Source organism: Ambystoma mexicanum, chromosome 1q (genome assembly GCF_040938575.1).
Source record: "Ambystoma mexicanum isolate Mex_15411 chromosome 1q, UKY_AmexF1_1, whole genome shotgun sequence".
Classification (NCBI taxonomy): Eukaryota; Metazoa; Chordata; class Amphibia; order Caudata; family Ambystomatidae; genus Ambystoma; species Ambystoma mexicanum.
Genome location: NC_090922.1, coordinates 102888736 through 102906522, shown reverse-complemented (window position 1 = coordinate 102906522; position 17787 = coordinate 102888736). Strand labels below are relative to the sequence as shown.

The 17787-nt window shown below is 44.8% G+C and overlaps 1 protein-coding gene across 5 annotated transcripts in view; it reads right to left on the bottom strand.

Annotated features, from left to right (window-relative positions):
• PIEZO1 (piezo type mechanosensitive ion channel component 1 (Er blood group)) overlaps positions 1–17787 on the bottom strand; it is a 960480-nt gene that overhangs the window by 239297 nt on the left and 703396 nt on the right. For all 5 annotated transcript variants that reach the window (XM_069635852.1, XM_069635881.1, XM_069635891.1 and 2 more), the window contains 3 exons: positions 8832–8985; positions 8407–8650; positions 4973–5069 (listed from right to left, as the gene is read on the bottom strand). In XM_069635852.1, coding sequence (XP_069491953.1) covers positions 4973–5069; positions 8407–8650; positions 8832–8985 — 495 coding nt within the window. The remainder of the gene's footprint in view (positions 1–4972; positions 5070–8406; positions 8651–8831; positions 8986–17787) is intronic.

The window sequence follows — 17787 nt, the reverse complement described above, 5'->3', positions numbered from 1 at the left end:
GTTACTTGGTGACTAAGAAGGGCCAGTTATCTCTTCAGGTTCTCCAGTCCCCATCCAATTGCATAATTACAGCTAAACTGACAGTCTGTGGTTCTATGTATAGTGAGCGAGGTCCCTGTAGCAGGGCAAACTCATTCATTAGGGCATGAGGTGGGGTGGGGGGGGGTCAGGAAAAGAATAGATGCCACTGTGTATTGAGGACAGACCAACTCACCGATGGAGGGTCTGTAAACAAACATTTCTGAATATGGGTTAAAGTGTAGTGTAGGTGGGGTGTACAACCTGCAACCAATGGGGTCCCTGTGCCCCTCTACATGCAATCAATCCTGATGGAGGAAACGGGTGAATCGAGCAAGAATGTCTGTTTCAAAGCTGGCTCAGGGAGTGCCTTCACCTATGCCCTCATGTTCCCTTAACAGATTGTTTCCTCAGAGGCATCCGATGATGAGATGCAGAGGCCTCTTGCATGTCCTTACCCTGACCGGGAGGTGGATAAAGTAAATCTGGAGCAAGGATAGCCACCCAGGATTAAGTAGCCCTTCAGGTAGCTGGCTTTGGTGGGTTAGGAGGTGAAGAATGTGAGTGAAATGTTCCTGGAGGTCCTGACAGACTCCAGGAACTTCATAACTATGAGGAATAGATGCTGCCTTGCACCTTGAGATGTGGCACAGCGCTGTGTCCAGTTGCTGCATTGCAGGAAGTAGGCAGGGATGTGACATTACACCAATATGTCTCCTATTTTTAGAGATTTGTGTCCCCTCCCCATTAAGTATGCAACAAGGAGCCGATACCTAGGTCAGGTGGCACCAGACTCTGCTGCGAGAATAAACCACAATTAATTATTCATATATTGCCAGTAAATCTCATTCAAATTTTTATCTTTTACCATTACAGTTCTGTCAGAAAATAATGAACACACCACAATATGTGTTGTCCTCTGTTTCTGGTGTGCCTGATTGGTGTCTGTTGATCACCACAAGTTATATTTTGGTTCCTATTGTCCTCAAATTGATAAGTGGAAACACATTTCACAAGCAAAGACCACTCTGCATTTTTGGGTCCACATTTATCATCCAGCCAGGTTGTGATGCCCAAGAACCAAGACACTCACACTGCCAATCTCTTGTATTATAAGTAGCACCATAGCTTGGAGCACCTATGGCTTGGCTTTGCCCTTTCGAAGGGGCGACTAATGCAAAAGGGGTGTTGCACTTTGTTTAATCCCATTTCCCCCCAGAAGAAGGCCATCTTAGAAAGCCACAAATTCCCAGGCCAGTATTATAACTTCAGGAAGGCAGGAGCCTTCAATAGGTGGCTTACTGCAACCAGAAACAGAACTGTATTTGAGCTGCTTCCATCAATTAGTATGTCTACCATCACCATCAAATTATAGAATAACTAGGGTAAGCAAATGACAAACTCAGAGATCCAATTTTTCCCAAACCCAATTGGGGGAGCATATGACAATGGGAATGCCACCTGAAGATAAAATGGCTGCGCAGGGAATGCAGTCACTGCCCACGCTAACAGCACTCCCCCACACCCAAAGTACTTAAAGTATGCCTTGGGTGCGGCAGTGAGCGCGGGTGGGCCCTCCAGCCAACAGGGCCCACCCTGAAGATGGCAAAAAGCTGTGGGCAGTGGCAGTGACAATGGGCGGACCCCCAATCGCACAGGTGGCCGTCCAGAAACCTTTAAAGAGCATGGGGTGCGTGGTGAGTGCAGGTGGCCCCATGTGGTGGATGTGGTGGGAGGATCACCTGGGAGGAGAAAAGGCCCATGGGAATTGGAGGACTCCGTGGGGTGAGATCCAGTATTTGTCTTCATCTAGGGGAGCATATAGGTATTACCCGAATTGTTAGTTTACAATTGTTCGAATAATAGGGGTCCGAATTGACCTTCTGCACAATTGACCGTATGGTCATTTTCATATATATTATGGGTTGGGTTGGTGTAATAATAATATAAGGGGATTGGGTGGGGGGTTGGATTGGGTGGGGGTGTGCGGGGGGTTTCCCCCCGCATATATATCCTAATTGACCGTTTAAATTTGGTCAATTGTTCTTCGAACAATTGTTATTCGTACAATTTGTATACAACCAGCATATATCCTCAGTGCCAATGAATGTAATGGCTTGCTGTAATAACCATCTTTTTGTTCCACAAACTAAACATATACATAAATATTAGTGAGAACAATTACAAAGTTCTAGGCATCGGCAGAATTAAAACCCTTCCAAAATCTTCAAGACATATAAAGCTAAAAGATTCCCCAACACCCAAAGGTACAGTGAAAGGAGATCTGTGAATAATAACGGCTTAAAAGAACGGCCTTCCCCTTTTCAATCAAGTCTGTTAGCTGATCCCTATGATATTCCTTTACAGAAGCTGTGAAGCTGTTGTGAACCGCTCGTCAGTTGATCGTAACTACAAAAGCACTTGTGAAAAGCTATTAAGGCAGGGGAGTAAACCTGAATGGCAACCCTTTGAAGGAGAAGGCCTGTCATAGAACTAAACCAGGTAGAAGTTTACAAAGTGCTATATGATAGGTTATTTATAAAGCGCTTAATACCCAGAGGTTTCTAAGTGCGGATTCAGGGATTGAACCTGTGGTGCGCTGTGTCGTCTTGCTTCCAAGGCGAGCACGTTGCCCCCGAGCTATCCTCCTGAGAAATGACAAAGTGTTATAAAGTCATCCGGACGAAGGCAATTTATGTTTGTGGTGCTGAAGAAAGAACTTTGTAAAGCTGCTATAAAGGAGTCCTATTGCTTTAGAACTTTCAATTGTGACAAATCATCCTGGCCAAGGCAATTATTGTGGCCATCAATAAACTGAGGAAACATTCTTTATTTGAAGAGGATAAATCTTACACTTGTTCAAGGAAGATAAAAAAAAGCTCTCTTTTCCTTGCTGAATCACTGGGGTGTTGGAACTTTCTGTTGACAAGTTGAAGTTGCAAAGAACTGTGTTGGAAATGTGGAGAAGCAATTGGACACATTATCCCCAACTCCCACCCCCTCACCGCTGTCATATTGGAACAGTAGGAGAATAGCTATGTATGGGACCCCATGTATTGTTCCTATACCGCTTTGAGTGTACGAGAGATGATATGCATTCAGACAGCTGTACCAAAAGTACCCTCACACTGAAAGTGTGGAAGGATGCCCTGTGGAAGGATGTCGGCATGCACCATTGGACATCATGGAGCACTGAGTGAAACCCGATTAGTGCAGAGTGATGTCATAAAGCAAATATACAAAGCCATACTGAAACGATATGAAAATACTTGAGAGATGATGTAACAAGAGAAACAGATACAAAATGATAAAGTAATCATGAATGCAAAAGAAGACAAAGTAACTTGATGACCAATAAGTGTAAATACGCAGTAACGCAAGATAGAAAAGACATATAGAAGCTTGCTATAGAGGAATATAGAATGTGGCTTGGACGGCCATAATTGGAAAATGGACGCCGGCTCGTGTCGAGATTCAATTCAGCTACCTCTGAAACAGATCAGGGTTGAAGAGAAGGAGACGCTGGAAGAACAGCTTTGTGTGCAAAACAAAGAGGAGTCTATGTTGGCTTAGGATCAAGGATGCTATTTTTAAGGAATAGCTGCAAAGCACAAAGGGAGGCTGACGGATAAGCCATGCATGAGCCCTATTTCTCTTAGATTAAAGAAGAAGAAAACATCTGCAGGAGTCAGGTATTGGACAATTAAAAATGTATAATGTCTGTGCAAGGTAGAGTGAGTAAGTCTCCAGAGGCCAAGAAGAGCAATGACACTCAGTATAATTAAATCAAATAGCAGTAAATAAGTGGTCGAACTGGACAAATTTGTGGTCTCTTCACATGTGATTCAGAAGTCGAAAACAAGGACTATTCATTAAGCCTCAGATGAAGATAGTGATGTGCTTACAATCCCTTGAATGTTCCAGAACAGAGAACAGGCTACAAGGTCAACTACAGACAGACAACGTTGGCTCATGGCCGGACTGATGAGAGCTAATGGACTAAATGGGAAAGTGGGGAGTAATCTGATGTGATTCAGGCACCTGGGTTTCGCTTACGTGCTGCTAGCCGAGCCGAAAGTCCAAGGTTGAGTGAGAATGCCAACCAATCAGTGGGTCTATGGGGCAACCTGCTATACAATTATACATAGGCCAATTCACAGCCATTTTGTTTGCTTTAAACAGTATTATACCGATTTAGAGGTAGTTCAAGGTGTGCCTCACAGATAAGAGACAGCCAATGGTGTACTAACCCCTATGTATTATATAAGTAGAAATGTTCCCCTAACCAATCCCTCCCGCTAATAGGTTTTTCAGTTTGCCACGTAGGATGACATCAAAGATGATGCATATTGTGGTATAAGACCTCTTTGTGGTTGTCTTTGAACTGCGCTGCATTACCTCATGTGTTTATTGTTTATAAGTGTGAGGGAGAGATATCCTTTGTTAGAGTGTTTCCTTTAGTTTATTTTAGGCAGGGAAATCCTTGTCACGGTAGGAATAGTGAGGCGTTTATCCAACCTTTTAATTTAACAAAATGGCATTTGTTGAAGAACCGTCACAACGTTGTCTGCCTCACATTTCTGACCCCTCACAGTGACCAGGCGATCCACCCTCTATAGCCCCTGGGCCCAACAACCACATGCTCAGGGTGGCATCCAGGCTTGTGAGTCGACCGCTTGTCTTTCCCAAGAACTAGATGGGGGACTTCATGACAGTATATACAAATATGTAGGAGAACTCCCCCCCCCCCCCCCCCCCGTTCCCTCTAATCTGATATTCTTTTACTCTGTTGCATCTGAGTTGCAAATAAGAGATAAACGAGGAGAACAAACCCGGGTCATAGATAATTCAGAGGCAGTGGAGAAATCTAACTGTGCCATGCAGTCCTGCTGATGAAGCCCCATTGCAAATCCCGCAGGAGACACAGCAGCTCCACCACACAGTCACTACTCACGGTTGTAGTAGCCCTTGACGGTGCAGACAAGGCTGAAGAGCTGGATGACCCAGCAGAAGTTACTCTGCATTTGCTTCACAAACACACAGGACAGGAGCTGGGGAAGAAACAGAGGCAGCAGTCTGCATTAGCCATAGGTATATAGCAATGGTTTGGCAACGGTGCATGCAGTTAGATTCCACAGTCCATATAAGTATGTCATTTAAAACCCTTTCAGCAGTTTGGCTGCAACATGGTTTGGAGGGAAACAATGCAGATCGAGGGGAAGATGCCAGTGAAAAATGTCCCTTTATTTGTTACTTTTTCACTTCAATTAATTACTTAAATTTGGCACACTAAGGAGGTGGTAACCATTGCCCCAATCCATGCACAAAGCATGAGTACATAATTCAATGGCAAAAATATGATCATCTATGACCAATGATTCTCAACGCAATAGCCAAAGAGGAAGAAAATGTCACTGCTCTAGGCCATGAAAAGTGAGTCGCCATGGAGGTTGCCCCTTTATATGGCCACTGGTACAGAATTTGCTGCATCCATGTGAACTCCCTTGCATTTTACTGAATTTTCCAGTGTCTTAAACTAGGTTTGTCCCTGTGAAGTCTCACTAGTAACTGCTTCTCCCTTTTTATGTGCTGCCTCAGTGACCTCTAACATTACCTGGGTAGGGCACAATAAAATGGCTTTTTTGTCCTGGGGCAATTTCCTTTGCCTGGAAAGTATGCTAGAGTCACAAGAGGGTGGCGGTGGGGAACATGTTACTAGCTTGCATGGAGTAGCCTTTTGAGCTGCGTTGGGAGCCAGTTGCTCCCTGAACAGGAGTAAAATGGTTACCAATTGTTTAAGTCCTCCAACCTGGCCATTTTCCATATGGCCATTCTTGCACAAATTCCACAACAGAAGCATCCTTTCTGCCCACTCTGTGGATTTGACCTCTGACTCAGAGCTCACAAAAGCTTCCCTAAATGAATGGGAGCCAGCTAGGTTTCTTGCAGACACCTCACTCCACATCCCTGTATTTGCCTGCACAGTTGCCCACAAAAGTCGAATTTGGTTACCCTGCCCTAATTGGCTGGCTGCCAACATTTTAAATGCACCTTATCTAGTAAGAGGGTTAGGGTCATCAAAGTAGTATGAAGCAGAAGTGGTGCCTGAAGAGTTCTGGAGGGGGGTAGCTCCTATGAACAGCGTTAGCAACAACATTGAGTTTCCAGCAGCTCCTACCTCTGCGCTGTACTGACCCAGAGATTGGAGGCCTGCTCTGCTTCTGGGAACCAAACCAAACAGTGTTCCTGCTGCTGTCAATAAGAGCTTCTCCACTGCAGGACCTTCAGGCTAGACTTCTATCACATCTTCCCGCCGAGGGTTTACCTATGAGTTGCCTGCAGGACTACACTCCTCAGCGGAGCCCAAGCTTACCCGTCCCAATGGGTAAGCATTGTGTCCTCTCAATGCTGATGCTATGCTAGAATCCAACAAGTTGAGGGTTACATCTTGTTCTGGACATCCGGTGCCAGAGGGCCTCTTTGCAGTCGTTTCTGGGGCACCTTGAATTTCCCCTCGCTCCGGGGAGTGTGCTCCTTTGCCTGCAACTCGGTTGCTGTAAGTAAATATTACCTTGGTATTGGCCCCCGATTTTTCTTAAACCTAATTTTGTGTGATCACCATACAGCATGAAGTCTTCTTTGAGCTGTATTATTAATTATCTCATGATTTGCTCCTGATGGAGATGATTTTAAGTGAAACGCATGTCAAGGATTTAGCGCCATGCACCAACCACCTACTGAAGATGGATGCCCTCCAATCATAGTGATGGATCCACCTTTGATCTACGGAACAAGGACTTTGTGAATACTGGCACGCAAAGCGCGCCTATGCGTAAATACGAGAGCTCATTTATAACAATATTCATAATAATAATCAGACTCCAGTGTCATGTGTTCACCTCAAGTGCAGAAAACCAAAAAACTATCTTTAATTCTATGACCTATAAAGAAGCCTGGCAGTACAGATTCATGTGTGTTTTTCTGCAACAAAGGTTGGCTCACTTTTAATAGGAAACGGTGAGCAGTCAACTCGGGGCCGGTTATTCCATATGTCCATCACCTGCAATCTTCTAGCTAGGGAGCTCTACCGCAACCTCCAGAAACCAGACACTGGAACCGACCTCTGCACAAGAGTCATGTGGGTCCCGCCAAGGTACCCAGTTAGCCGGAGCCACATCCTGGGAGTTTTACTTTTCTGAATCCATTGCTAGTCACAGTCTTCTGTACTTTGCCTGCATACCATTCTGCCAGATTACGCCGTGGCTACTGAGTCTTCCATCTCGTCCATATGGGCTGCTCTGCATTCTTCCCTTCCAAGGGCTTGGCATGTTGAGCCTAGGTCTTCATCTCATCTTCTGGCGTCTTTTCCATCATTTCTAGGCTGAAGTACGACTCTTCTGACTTCCTCCTGGGCTCTGGTAACCTTTACTTACTTTTGACCTATAACTGGATGCTGAATATGGACTTTTGTCCAGTTATAGGGCATGCACGAAAGATGTGTTACTTAGCTTAAAACTTCATGCTACATACTGGTTTTATATTGTTACTGTGTACCTGTTAGAGACACTTTACAGGTAGTAAATATATTTGTGATAGCAACCACCCTCCTGCATTTTAGATTGTACCTAAATGCAGAACTTTATATAAAGAGTGTATTTATATGTAATTATACTGTGTGAAGAATACTTAATTGTTTGTAAGCTGTACTTTATGACTAGCCCTCTCCCCTCCCCAGAATGAAGCCATGCTGCTACGTCACACCAACACTAAGTGAGTCTGTACCAACCAATTGGAATCTCTGCACATACACTACTGGTAGTTCTCAGGTCATCGTCACATGACTTGTGGAAATTATTCATAGCAATGGTCATAATAGCATTTGGAGTTTTTCTATAGCGTTTCATGCCGGAGTTCTGCAATTTCTACGTGCTACCATAACAGACATTATTGCCCCAACTGTATTGGTACTTGATTTATCGACCTCCGAAAAATAAACGGCTAGAGTGGCCCTGCCAGGCAACTCTAACATGTGAAATGCAAGCTGCCCTTGTGTCAGACACCAGCATTTTACTGCTGGTCTTTGTCTCCCTTGTTCTCTCTCGCTACCCTCGGATCCTCTAGATCCCAGCCTACTCAAGGTTAGGAAGCTGGGACTAAAGGAAGATTTACATAGCCAAAGTCAACACAATAACACAGAACCCGGTCCAGACTTTCCTCAATATAATTGCAGACATATGACAACATTTACAACAAACTTCCTTAATTGGAGGGGTAGGAGCGTAAGGCAAAGGCCCAACACATGGCTCTGCCATGGCTTCTCCTTTAGCAAGCAGCTACTTGGAAGGCACCCACCTAAATGAGTATCTGCTCGAGACCTCAGTTCCTTACCGAAAGCATGTTCTTTGAGAGGATGACTGTAACGTTGTAAAGGATGAGGCAGTCCCACAGGGCCAGGCGCACCTTCAGCGGCTTCTGCAGCAGGACGGTGCCGAACAGCAGGAGATAGAAGCATGCCAGGAGATAACCAAGCCCAAAGATGCTGATGCGGGTAGCACCAGTAACGAAAACGACCGCCAGGACGAACCAGTAGAGGTATCTAAACACCACGACCTTCAGCATGTCCAGGTATGACCTGCAAGGACAATTGCAATTAACAGAGATTCCAGACACAGAGCCATCAAAAGCAATACTCGCCCCTCTCCGCTTTAGAACATCCCCACATTCTGCTACTCCGAACACGAACTGAGATAGGACAAAAAAAGTCTCTCAGACGCCCCACAGAGTAAGGCCGATCGGTTTAAGAGTATGCTCACCTACAGTTGATGAAGTTTGGAACTGGGTAATGGCTTTCCTTGGAATGTTCCAAGATATCCACATTTTCTCCACCTGTAGTGTACCATGCCTCCTTCTTTTCATCAACAAAGACGTTCCACTGCTGGGAAGCACAAAGGAGCAACAGGAAATCACCTGTGCAGGTGAAAAACACGAAAATGAAATGTACCCAGGTTCAGCATACCGAGCATCAGGGTTAATAACAGAAGATAAGCATAACCACATTTTGATACTATGAATTTAAAAGACCAGGGCTATACACGAAGGAAAACAGCACACTTGCCAGAAAGACTCAGTGAACAACCTCTAGCAAATAATGTGTTTGGATTTCTATTTTTTCACAGATTCCTTGCCTATAGAAAGAGGCTTCAGGTGCTAAGTCGACTAGGAAGCTTTCAATTGACAAAATACTAACTCCAGAAAATCTCAGTGCTATTGGACAGTGCAACTGGTGATATGAAAACAGATATCTAGCTCTAAAGGCACAGTATGAACCTGGTTATCAGTTCTATCAAGTACCCTTGTGCCACAGTGTTAGATGAGCTTTCTCTTTTGGAATCTTTCCCTCCATAGTTTCTATGGGCCCTCAATCATGTTGCTTTGTTTTTTAACCTGTTCTGAATTTTAGCTTCACTTCCCCTGCCTCTTGCTCGTTTGTTATGGGGAAACTGATCAGTCCTTCAGCCTATCAGAATTGGGAAACTAGGTTTCCCTTTTTGTTTTTTACTTTTTGTAACTTTTTAACAGACAGCATTTTACAATGCACTGCAATGGGGGTACTTTTGTATCACCCTAGCTTTCTACCCCTGTGTGATTTTTGGTTACTTTGATATGTGCCTAAAGACACGCTGGTGACAGCAATTACATTTTTACAATTTTTGTTTTATTTCAAGGTTGCATTTTCGTGTTTACAGTGTATGGCTACTAAACGTGGTCAGTGCCCTAAAATGGCCACTGAGAATCCTTAAGGCGTCCTCACATCTACCCCCGTGGGTCCTCCTCTCAGGTGGCCAGGGAAAGGCCATCACTCTTGGATCCCGGCCCTGCGAGTGCAGAAGCGAGGGAGGATCACCTGGAAGGAGGGTCCCTAGGGATTGGAAGTGAGACGCTCTCAGACGAGACGTGGTATTCCGCACTTCCCTTTCAGAGAAAATCCTATATCCCAGAGACAGTTATGGGGTATTGCTATCCCTATCCCACTGACTAGGAAAATGTCCAAGGAGGTGACCACTTTAGAAACACCAGAAAGACAGTAATGAAGAGTGGGGTGCCCTTAGGCGGCACATGGTATCCCCCTTTCCCTAATAGTGACCAGCCCAGACCTTCCACCACCGTTATGGGGTATTGTAAGACCTCTTCCCTCATTTGCCCACATTTAACATTTGAAAGTAATGGGACGATGAAGAGGAGATTACGATTGATGAACACTGCACCTTCATTTCACCACTTAGGTACTGTGACAAGGAAGATGCCTGTAAAGTATGGTGAGCATCAGGCGAGTCTAAATAGAAATCCTCACCTCCAGCTCACCTGCAGCCTGCCAACCCTGAGGCTTGAACTATAACTACCGTCATGAGGACAGGACCTCAGGACCCCTTTTGTTTGAACTTTGAAGTTGGGGAAGGAAGCCGAAGATAAACTGGGAGCTGGAAAAAAATCTGAACTTTGTGTTGATCACCATTTCTTTGATTATTGACATCCCTGCACTGTTTAGTTTTAGTTGTGAGGGCAAGTATAGGTTTTGGATACAGACAGGTTTTTAAGTTGGACTCTTTGACTTTCCTTAGTTTTGTTCAGGTAGGGAAATCACACGTTAGTATAGGGAAAGTTAGGCCTTCTTCTTGACATTTAAGTTAATAAGTCTGTTGTCTAGATCTTACTTCATGATGCATTCAAACCATGGCAAAAGACTATTGCTTGTTCTTTGGCCATATTGTTGTTTGGATTTCTTCCTGCCTTGCAAAGTCAGGAAATCCCACATAAGGTCATGCACTTGTCCGGGAGAGCATCAGCTTTCGCGGGCTAGTGATGCATTTGTGTGTGAACGGCCCAGGAAGTGGCTGGGACTGTCTGGTCCCACTCCACAGCCGTGGTGCCAGTGAGTGTAGGTGTGGGGCATTAGTGAAACAAACAGTTGTCCCTGATTGGACAACTATTGGCCGTTTGAATGGTGCAGATCCTTACCATTGGAGGGCTTGGACTTGATTCCAGGCTGGATTTCGGATAAGAAGGACTCCTGCAGCCATTTCCTAACACCAGCGTTGGAGACAAGAATCCATCCTAGAAGAACAGTTGACTGAAGATCCGAAGAAGAATCCTGAAGTGGCCCAGCATCCCTTGCGGCCCCAGGCCTGGTGAAGCCCTGTTGGACTGCCTGATCAGCCAAGGACTGGTGGAACCAACCAATCACAATGTGTTCTCAATGATCTACCCGTCTTGAGCCTTCAGACGTGCCCCTGGACCCTCCCCCATCCTGTGAAGTGTCCTGATGAGGGGTGCATTGGTGCTTTCTGCATTTCCCCTTCACCGAGGATTGCAATCTGCTCCTGGACTTAACCGGAAGAACCCTTGCACCCGGAGCTCCTGGGCACCTCTCACTGGAACCAATGGCAGGAAATCCAACCTCCAGCAACACCCAGTTGACCTATCCATTTCTCTGGGGAAATCGGAGTTAGGGGGTGTAAGTAAACACAAAGCATTGTCTTCTCCAATCCTCCATAGGATAACCTTGAGAACAATTCTCTTTCTATCCTTCCATTCCTCTGCTTTTGGTCGTCGCACCTGAGCAGCAAAACCTGAAAGGTAAGAACACATTTTACTTACCTATTAGCTTTGTTGCATATCTTCTTTTGAACAATCATCAACACAAGTAACTTACTGTATCATATACATTCTGGGGAGAAATGACTTTGGGGCACAATGCCCCGTTCTTCTGAGAGATTGACTGCTGAAGCTAGCGAATATCTCTTGACTTTGTTCCATCTAACTACACCCTTTTACTTACCTCTCTTGTTGATTTAAGTCATTGAATGCATTTTAAGAACCTATGGTGACTGTACATAGGTTCATGATTAAGTGTTGTGCGATAGCACCTGCTTGTTTCATTTTTCAGTGTGTGTTTCAGGCATAGAATAAATATAGTATTTATATACATTCCTGCCTAAATTGAATTATTGTGTGCTTCACTGTGTGGTCTCATTGTGGGCCCCTAACCCCACTCTCCCTCTCCTGAGAATAGCCTTGACCGCTCTCCATTGCTATTTTGATTGGGTTTTGGCTAACCTCTCAGAGATACCCCTTTCACTTTAGTCTCGGGAGGATAGCTCAGGGGCAACGCGCTCGCCTTGGAAGTAAGCCGACACAAAGCACCACAGTTTTGACCCCCCGGGTCTGTGCTTAGAAACCTCTAGGTATTAAGCATATTATAAATAACCTATCATATCATATCATATCATAGCTATGGTGGCCTCCTAACATCTGTCCACCAGGCCAGATTCTAAAAATACATTTTAATACACAGGGGCCAGCAATGGATGTTATAGGTTATCAGACAAAATGCTATCAAATATAATTACTCAGGAAGACTGAGGAATCTTGGGGTGTGGGAGGAGGGGTGCTGGGAAAGAATAGCAATATAGCAATAAAAATCAGCATTATCTGAGAAATTCACATAGTTCTTGTAATGCTTCTTCTGCCACTCACCGTACATCTGTCTGGAGAATGAGGTTAGGAAGCACCAAGCACAAAGTGCTAAACAAGAGAAATACTTTTACATGTGTGATGCAGTGCCCTGCCTGACCCTGGGCACCGATGGTGGGATGGTCAAAGAGGCTACGGATGCCCCTGGGCAAGTGGTTGCTTGACCCGGAAGACGTATACAGGGATCCCCAGACCACCCCCACTGGCGCACCGCACTCCGGCAGAAGGCAGTTGCTGGAGCACTCACTTGCACCCCATTCCCATCCATGCTCAGGGGATTAGACACAGACTAAAGTGACGCTTCAAGATCTTGAAAAACACAGTTTGCACTAAAGATAAGGAGGAATATATCAGAGCAGCAAAACTACAAAACTGCAATCATGAAGGCCAAGAAAGCTACGTATGACAGCAGAGTTGTCAATGCAGAACACGACTCCCATGAACTATTCCAAATATTAGGAGCATTAGAATACCTATGCACTAAACTGAAGGATGGGCCCACCAAAGATGTAGCATGGTGCACCATTATTCAGGAAACTATGGGTCAGAAACTGAGTAAGATTAAAGCCAATATTACACAAAAAAGTGAAGCATTGAACATGATAAAAGAGGGAAATGCATCCACCATAAGGCTATCAGTCCCACGGTTGGAGGGCAAAACATCTTGAGGTTTAGGACTAATTCAGAAATGGAAATGACAGATATTGTGAGCAAACCTAAATCCACAAGATGCAAGGGCGATGTATGCCCAGCAATTACAATCAAGGCCTGCCTACCATCGCTGATGGGCACAATCACAAAATGTGCTAATCTCTACTTCAAGGATAACTGTGTACCAACAGAAAAACATTTATGGATTACTCCCCTCCCTAAAAAAACTAGACTGGACCGCTTGTTGGCCTGCAACTACAGACCCATTACAAACACACCACTCTTGCTATAAATCCTTGACAGAGTGGCGTATGAGCAGATTTTAGATCTGGCAAGAAATACATTTTAAATAAATGGCAGTCTGGATTTAGATCAGGTTATGGGACGGACGCAGCCCTGTTACACTTAAAATCCACCACTCTTCAGTATATTGACAAAGGACAACTGCTCATTCTCATGCTATTGGATTCATCATCCGCATTCGACTTGGTCGATCATCCCCTTTCGAACAACAGATTGCAAAGTGTTGCAAACCTCTCGTTTGAAGCTGCAGCATGGGTTAAATCCTTTCTGGATGAGAGACGAGTGAGAGTCTGCAGCAGGGATATGGAGGCCAACTTAGAACGCTTACTCTATGGGGTCCCACAAGTCCCTCCATCCTTGTATAGTAGCTTTACTGTCTCTTTATTCAATCTGCTTGAGGAGAGGGGAATTATTTTTACTAACTATGCAGATGCCACCCACTCCGGAGCATAATTCCCCTCTCCGGAGAATACACTGACTATGTCGTCAAGATTAATGAGGCACGCAAAGTGATTCAGACATGGATGATACAGAAAGGATTGGCACTAAATGATGGAAAGACGGAATTAATGGTAGTGCGCTCCCCAAGCAGAATTCTTAAACTTGACCCAGCATATCATCACCTGGCTGCAGAATCTCGACCCAACAGAAAGTTAAGACCTAGGGAGTTATTTTAGATCACACTTTAAATGTGCAGGCTCAGTTGAAAAACCTTAACTCTACCTCAATGTACTATATCAAACCTCTGTCACAGTTGCGCCTCTTGACAGAAAAGAGCTGCGCAACAGAGGCCAGAGCCATCGTAGGCACCAAAATTGACTACTGTGGTAGTTGAAAGGAAGGCATGGTTATCAGAAGCATGACAGAAACAAGGAGTATACTCCAAGGGTGTTTATTAAACAGAATATGGGTGAGGGAAACTCCTAATCTAACCCTAAATCTAAGATTGGAGCAGCCTACAACCATCAAAGTAAAGAAAACGCTGTCCTAGTGGTGGTGTGTCAAAACAAAATGGCCTATACTTATAAACCTATTGCCAAATCCCTACTCTATGTAACAAAAGGGTGCAGGACAATGATATGTATAACAAAAAGAGCGTAATGCAAACTGAAATGTCCAAAAGGGTTTCGGTAGTTCAGGACTGCTGAACTAATACATTCCCTTCCCCACGTTGCATCACGGGACAAGGCAGAACCTTGGCATGACTCAAAGCACCCATTGAGTCTATAGCCATCAGGAAGCCGTCTCTTCCGAAAAGGCAGCATCCCTCGTATCAATGTCTTTTGCATGGCAGCACAAGACATTCCCCAAGCTATCACCATGCGGGATTCCCCCGTTCTGCGGCTTTCTTGTGATACCCCTTTGTTGGGTTCACCTTCAGCTTTACACCACTGTTCAGTTACTTTTTCAAAATGCGGGATTCACTTTCCCTTGCTTTCACTGCGCATCCCTCTGTCGGGTTCACTCTAGCCTTCACATCACAGTTTGGTTATTTTTACCAGGGAGGATATGAGGTGGTAAAGGCGGACAAAGACCACGGAGGAGTGTGCATTGATATTGATATTTTATTTCAATCGCGCTCATACGCGTGTTTCAGAGCGCGATTAGTGCAGCAGGTGGTTGAAGAATTGGAGATGTTTCACCTGCTTGGAGAGAGTGAAGGTAAAGTGTTGGGATTGAGAGAGGTGTACACATTATGCCTATGATTAGGGTCAGCCTAGACAGTAGGAGCCCTGGGCTATAGTGAACAATTCTTGCATCAAGCCTTTTCAGACGAGAGAGCTTGAGTTAGGGAGGTGATTAAAGGCAAACATACAGTGAGTACCCCTAGAGTCCGCGTAAAAGGAATGGGAAAAACAAACTATGCTCTTCCGCTTACATTGCAGGGATTACATAGTTGCAATTTCCTGGTGATGAAAGTTTCCTATTTAGAACAAACGGCGTTCTCTTCTTACCAAATGGTTAACTGAACTGTAACTCATACTCTGGAAAGCGGAGGGGCCCAGTTCAACACTGGCAATGTTCGCAAGGCTCCTCACAAATAGTTACGGCAGTCGTAGCATCAACAATGGCAGCATGCCTTAATAGAAGTTCAGGTCAGACCTCTTTCTGACCACATCGCCACAGACACCTGGCCCAATAAGGGAATAGAACTGCCCTCATTGCACAGGTACCACCAATGTCATTGAGCACCACCCATGGAATGAAGATGCCAAACTATAAACGAAAGCTTGCTAAGTCAGAAGGTGTGGGGTGTTTGGAAGAGATTAGTGAGCCAGAGATGCTTTGATAGGAGAAATGAGAGGAGATTATTGGAGGGAGGATGTAACAGGGGAGGAGGGGAGGTTGCATTAGGAGAGAGTCATATTGAAGTGGTTGGAAGGAGAGAGTCAACACCTGGATTGCAGAAGGTCGGAGCAGGAAAGAACCATTACCTGCTGATGAGGAGAATTGAGGAAAGCTAGAGGGCGAGAACACTTCAGATTTGAGCAGGATAGAGGAGAACAGGCAAGCCAGCAAGACTAGGGACGTGACAGGCTAGGTCGAGCCAGGGCAGAATTTAGAGGTATTGTTTGTATTGTATTGTTTATTTATTTATAGAGCGCACCAGGCCGTTAGGTAGCTGGAGGAACGATCTGGTGCAACCTGACAAAGGGTCAGGAGGGCTACATCAAAGGTAGCCATGAGGGCAACACCCGGAGACCAGAATCCTACAACAGGGAGGTGGTCAGCTGATGGACAGCCCATGCCTAAGACCCAGCAAGAATGGACCGTTGTTGGAAAGCTCCATCAATTTTTGTGAATACTGAAGGAGAACCTAAGCCTGTGCATGCCAGAGTTGCGTTGGCCTTGGGAGGGGCCCTACTATTAACATAGCAGGTGGTGGTTGAGGAACCACAAAAACCTGCAACCGAAAGGCAATAATTGGTGTGATCTATTGGATACTGAATATGGGACATGACAAGCCCAAACCAAGACCTTTTAAAATACCTTTTTCTTTGCTCATTATTTGTCACTGAAGAATTCCACTTCCATTCTGGCTATGTAAATAAACTCTGATTTCTTGAGAAGTACCTATTTGTGTCTGTCTTTGTGGATTTACACTCGTGATGCTGAGGACACAAGAAATTATCAAAATGGGCTCTGATCTGAAGTCAGTGCTGCTCCTGAGATGGTTTGCTTGATAAAAACCTTACCTTTCCAAGTAACGAGGAAATATACAAATAGCTGCCCAACTGTTCAAACTCAAAAGAGTGTAAAACATAAAAACTGAGCACTCTGTGTAAGTATCTAGGCAGTGAGACCTCTATTCCATCTTAGACGGAAGCGGTACGTTATTTGGTTCACCGAAAACTCAGAATCCACATTTGTTACAAAGGCTTAACATGCATAATAAATAACCTTGCCCTGCAAGGCTCGGAATTAAGGTTGTATAAGCAGGAGTTAAAAGCAGCTCTTGGGTATCCAGTATTAATCAGTGACCAGGAGCTACCACTGGGGAATGAGGACCTAGTGCATAGCGTTCCGCAAATGCAACTTCCACATAAGATGCAAACATATTATGTTGTCCATTATTCATCACCCCTTATGCTTTGAAAGTTGCACAGATGGGTCCCAATGTTTAGTTTTAGGTTGCCCAAATGCACACAGTTAAATTCACATAGGTGTGTGCTCGGCATCTGTTGGCATGGTGAGCCGAAGTAGCTCCTGGTAGCCGTTTCTGTCAAGCTAACCAGGAACTAAATAGCTGCCAGCTCCCCTCAATTTTGAACCCTGCCCTGCACACAAATGGTGAAAGGTGATCCAGGCAAGTAGTCCAAGGCGTGCTGGCATGTCTATCAGTTAACATTACTAAAATAACACAGTACGAATATATTTTGTGCACCTCTCCCTCCATAGATTACTGTGGGAAACCCTTTCTTTTTGCTTGGTTTGAACCCGGTCCTGACATGTAATGCAACATAATGAACTGTGCGCAAGCCAATGCCAAAAAGCATCTGGGCGCTAGCCAAACAGTAGGAAAAACAAAAAAGAACCAGCAAGAATACGCCCCCTCCCACCCTGGTCGCAGAAAGAAATGTATTGAGTGCCTTGCGAAAGCACATGTGATCCAGGCCATTTTGGAGGTAAAAGTAAGGCCTTATGCTTTACTTCCCTTGCCTGTTTTTCTCATTCTTGTGGGGAGACTGACTAGTGTCCAAGACTGTTAGTACTGGGAGACTGTCTCTCTCTATGAATTCTTGCATTGTTACAACTCTGCACACATCACCCTACAGTGAAGTG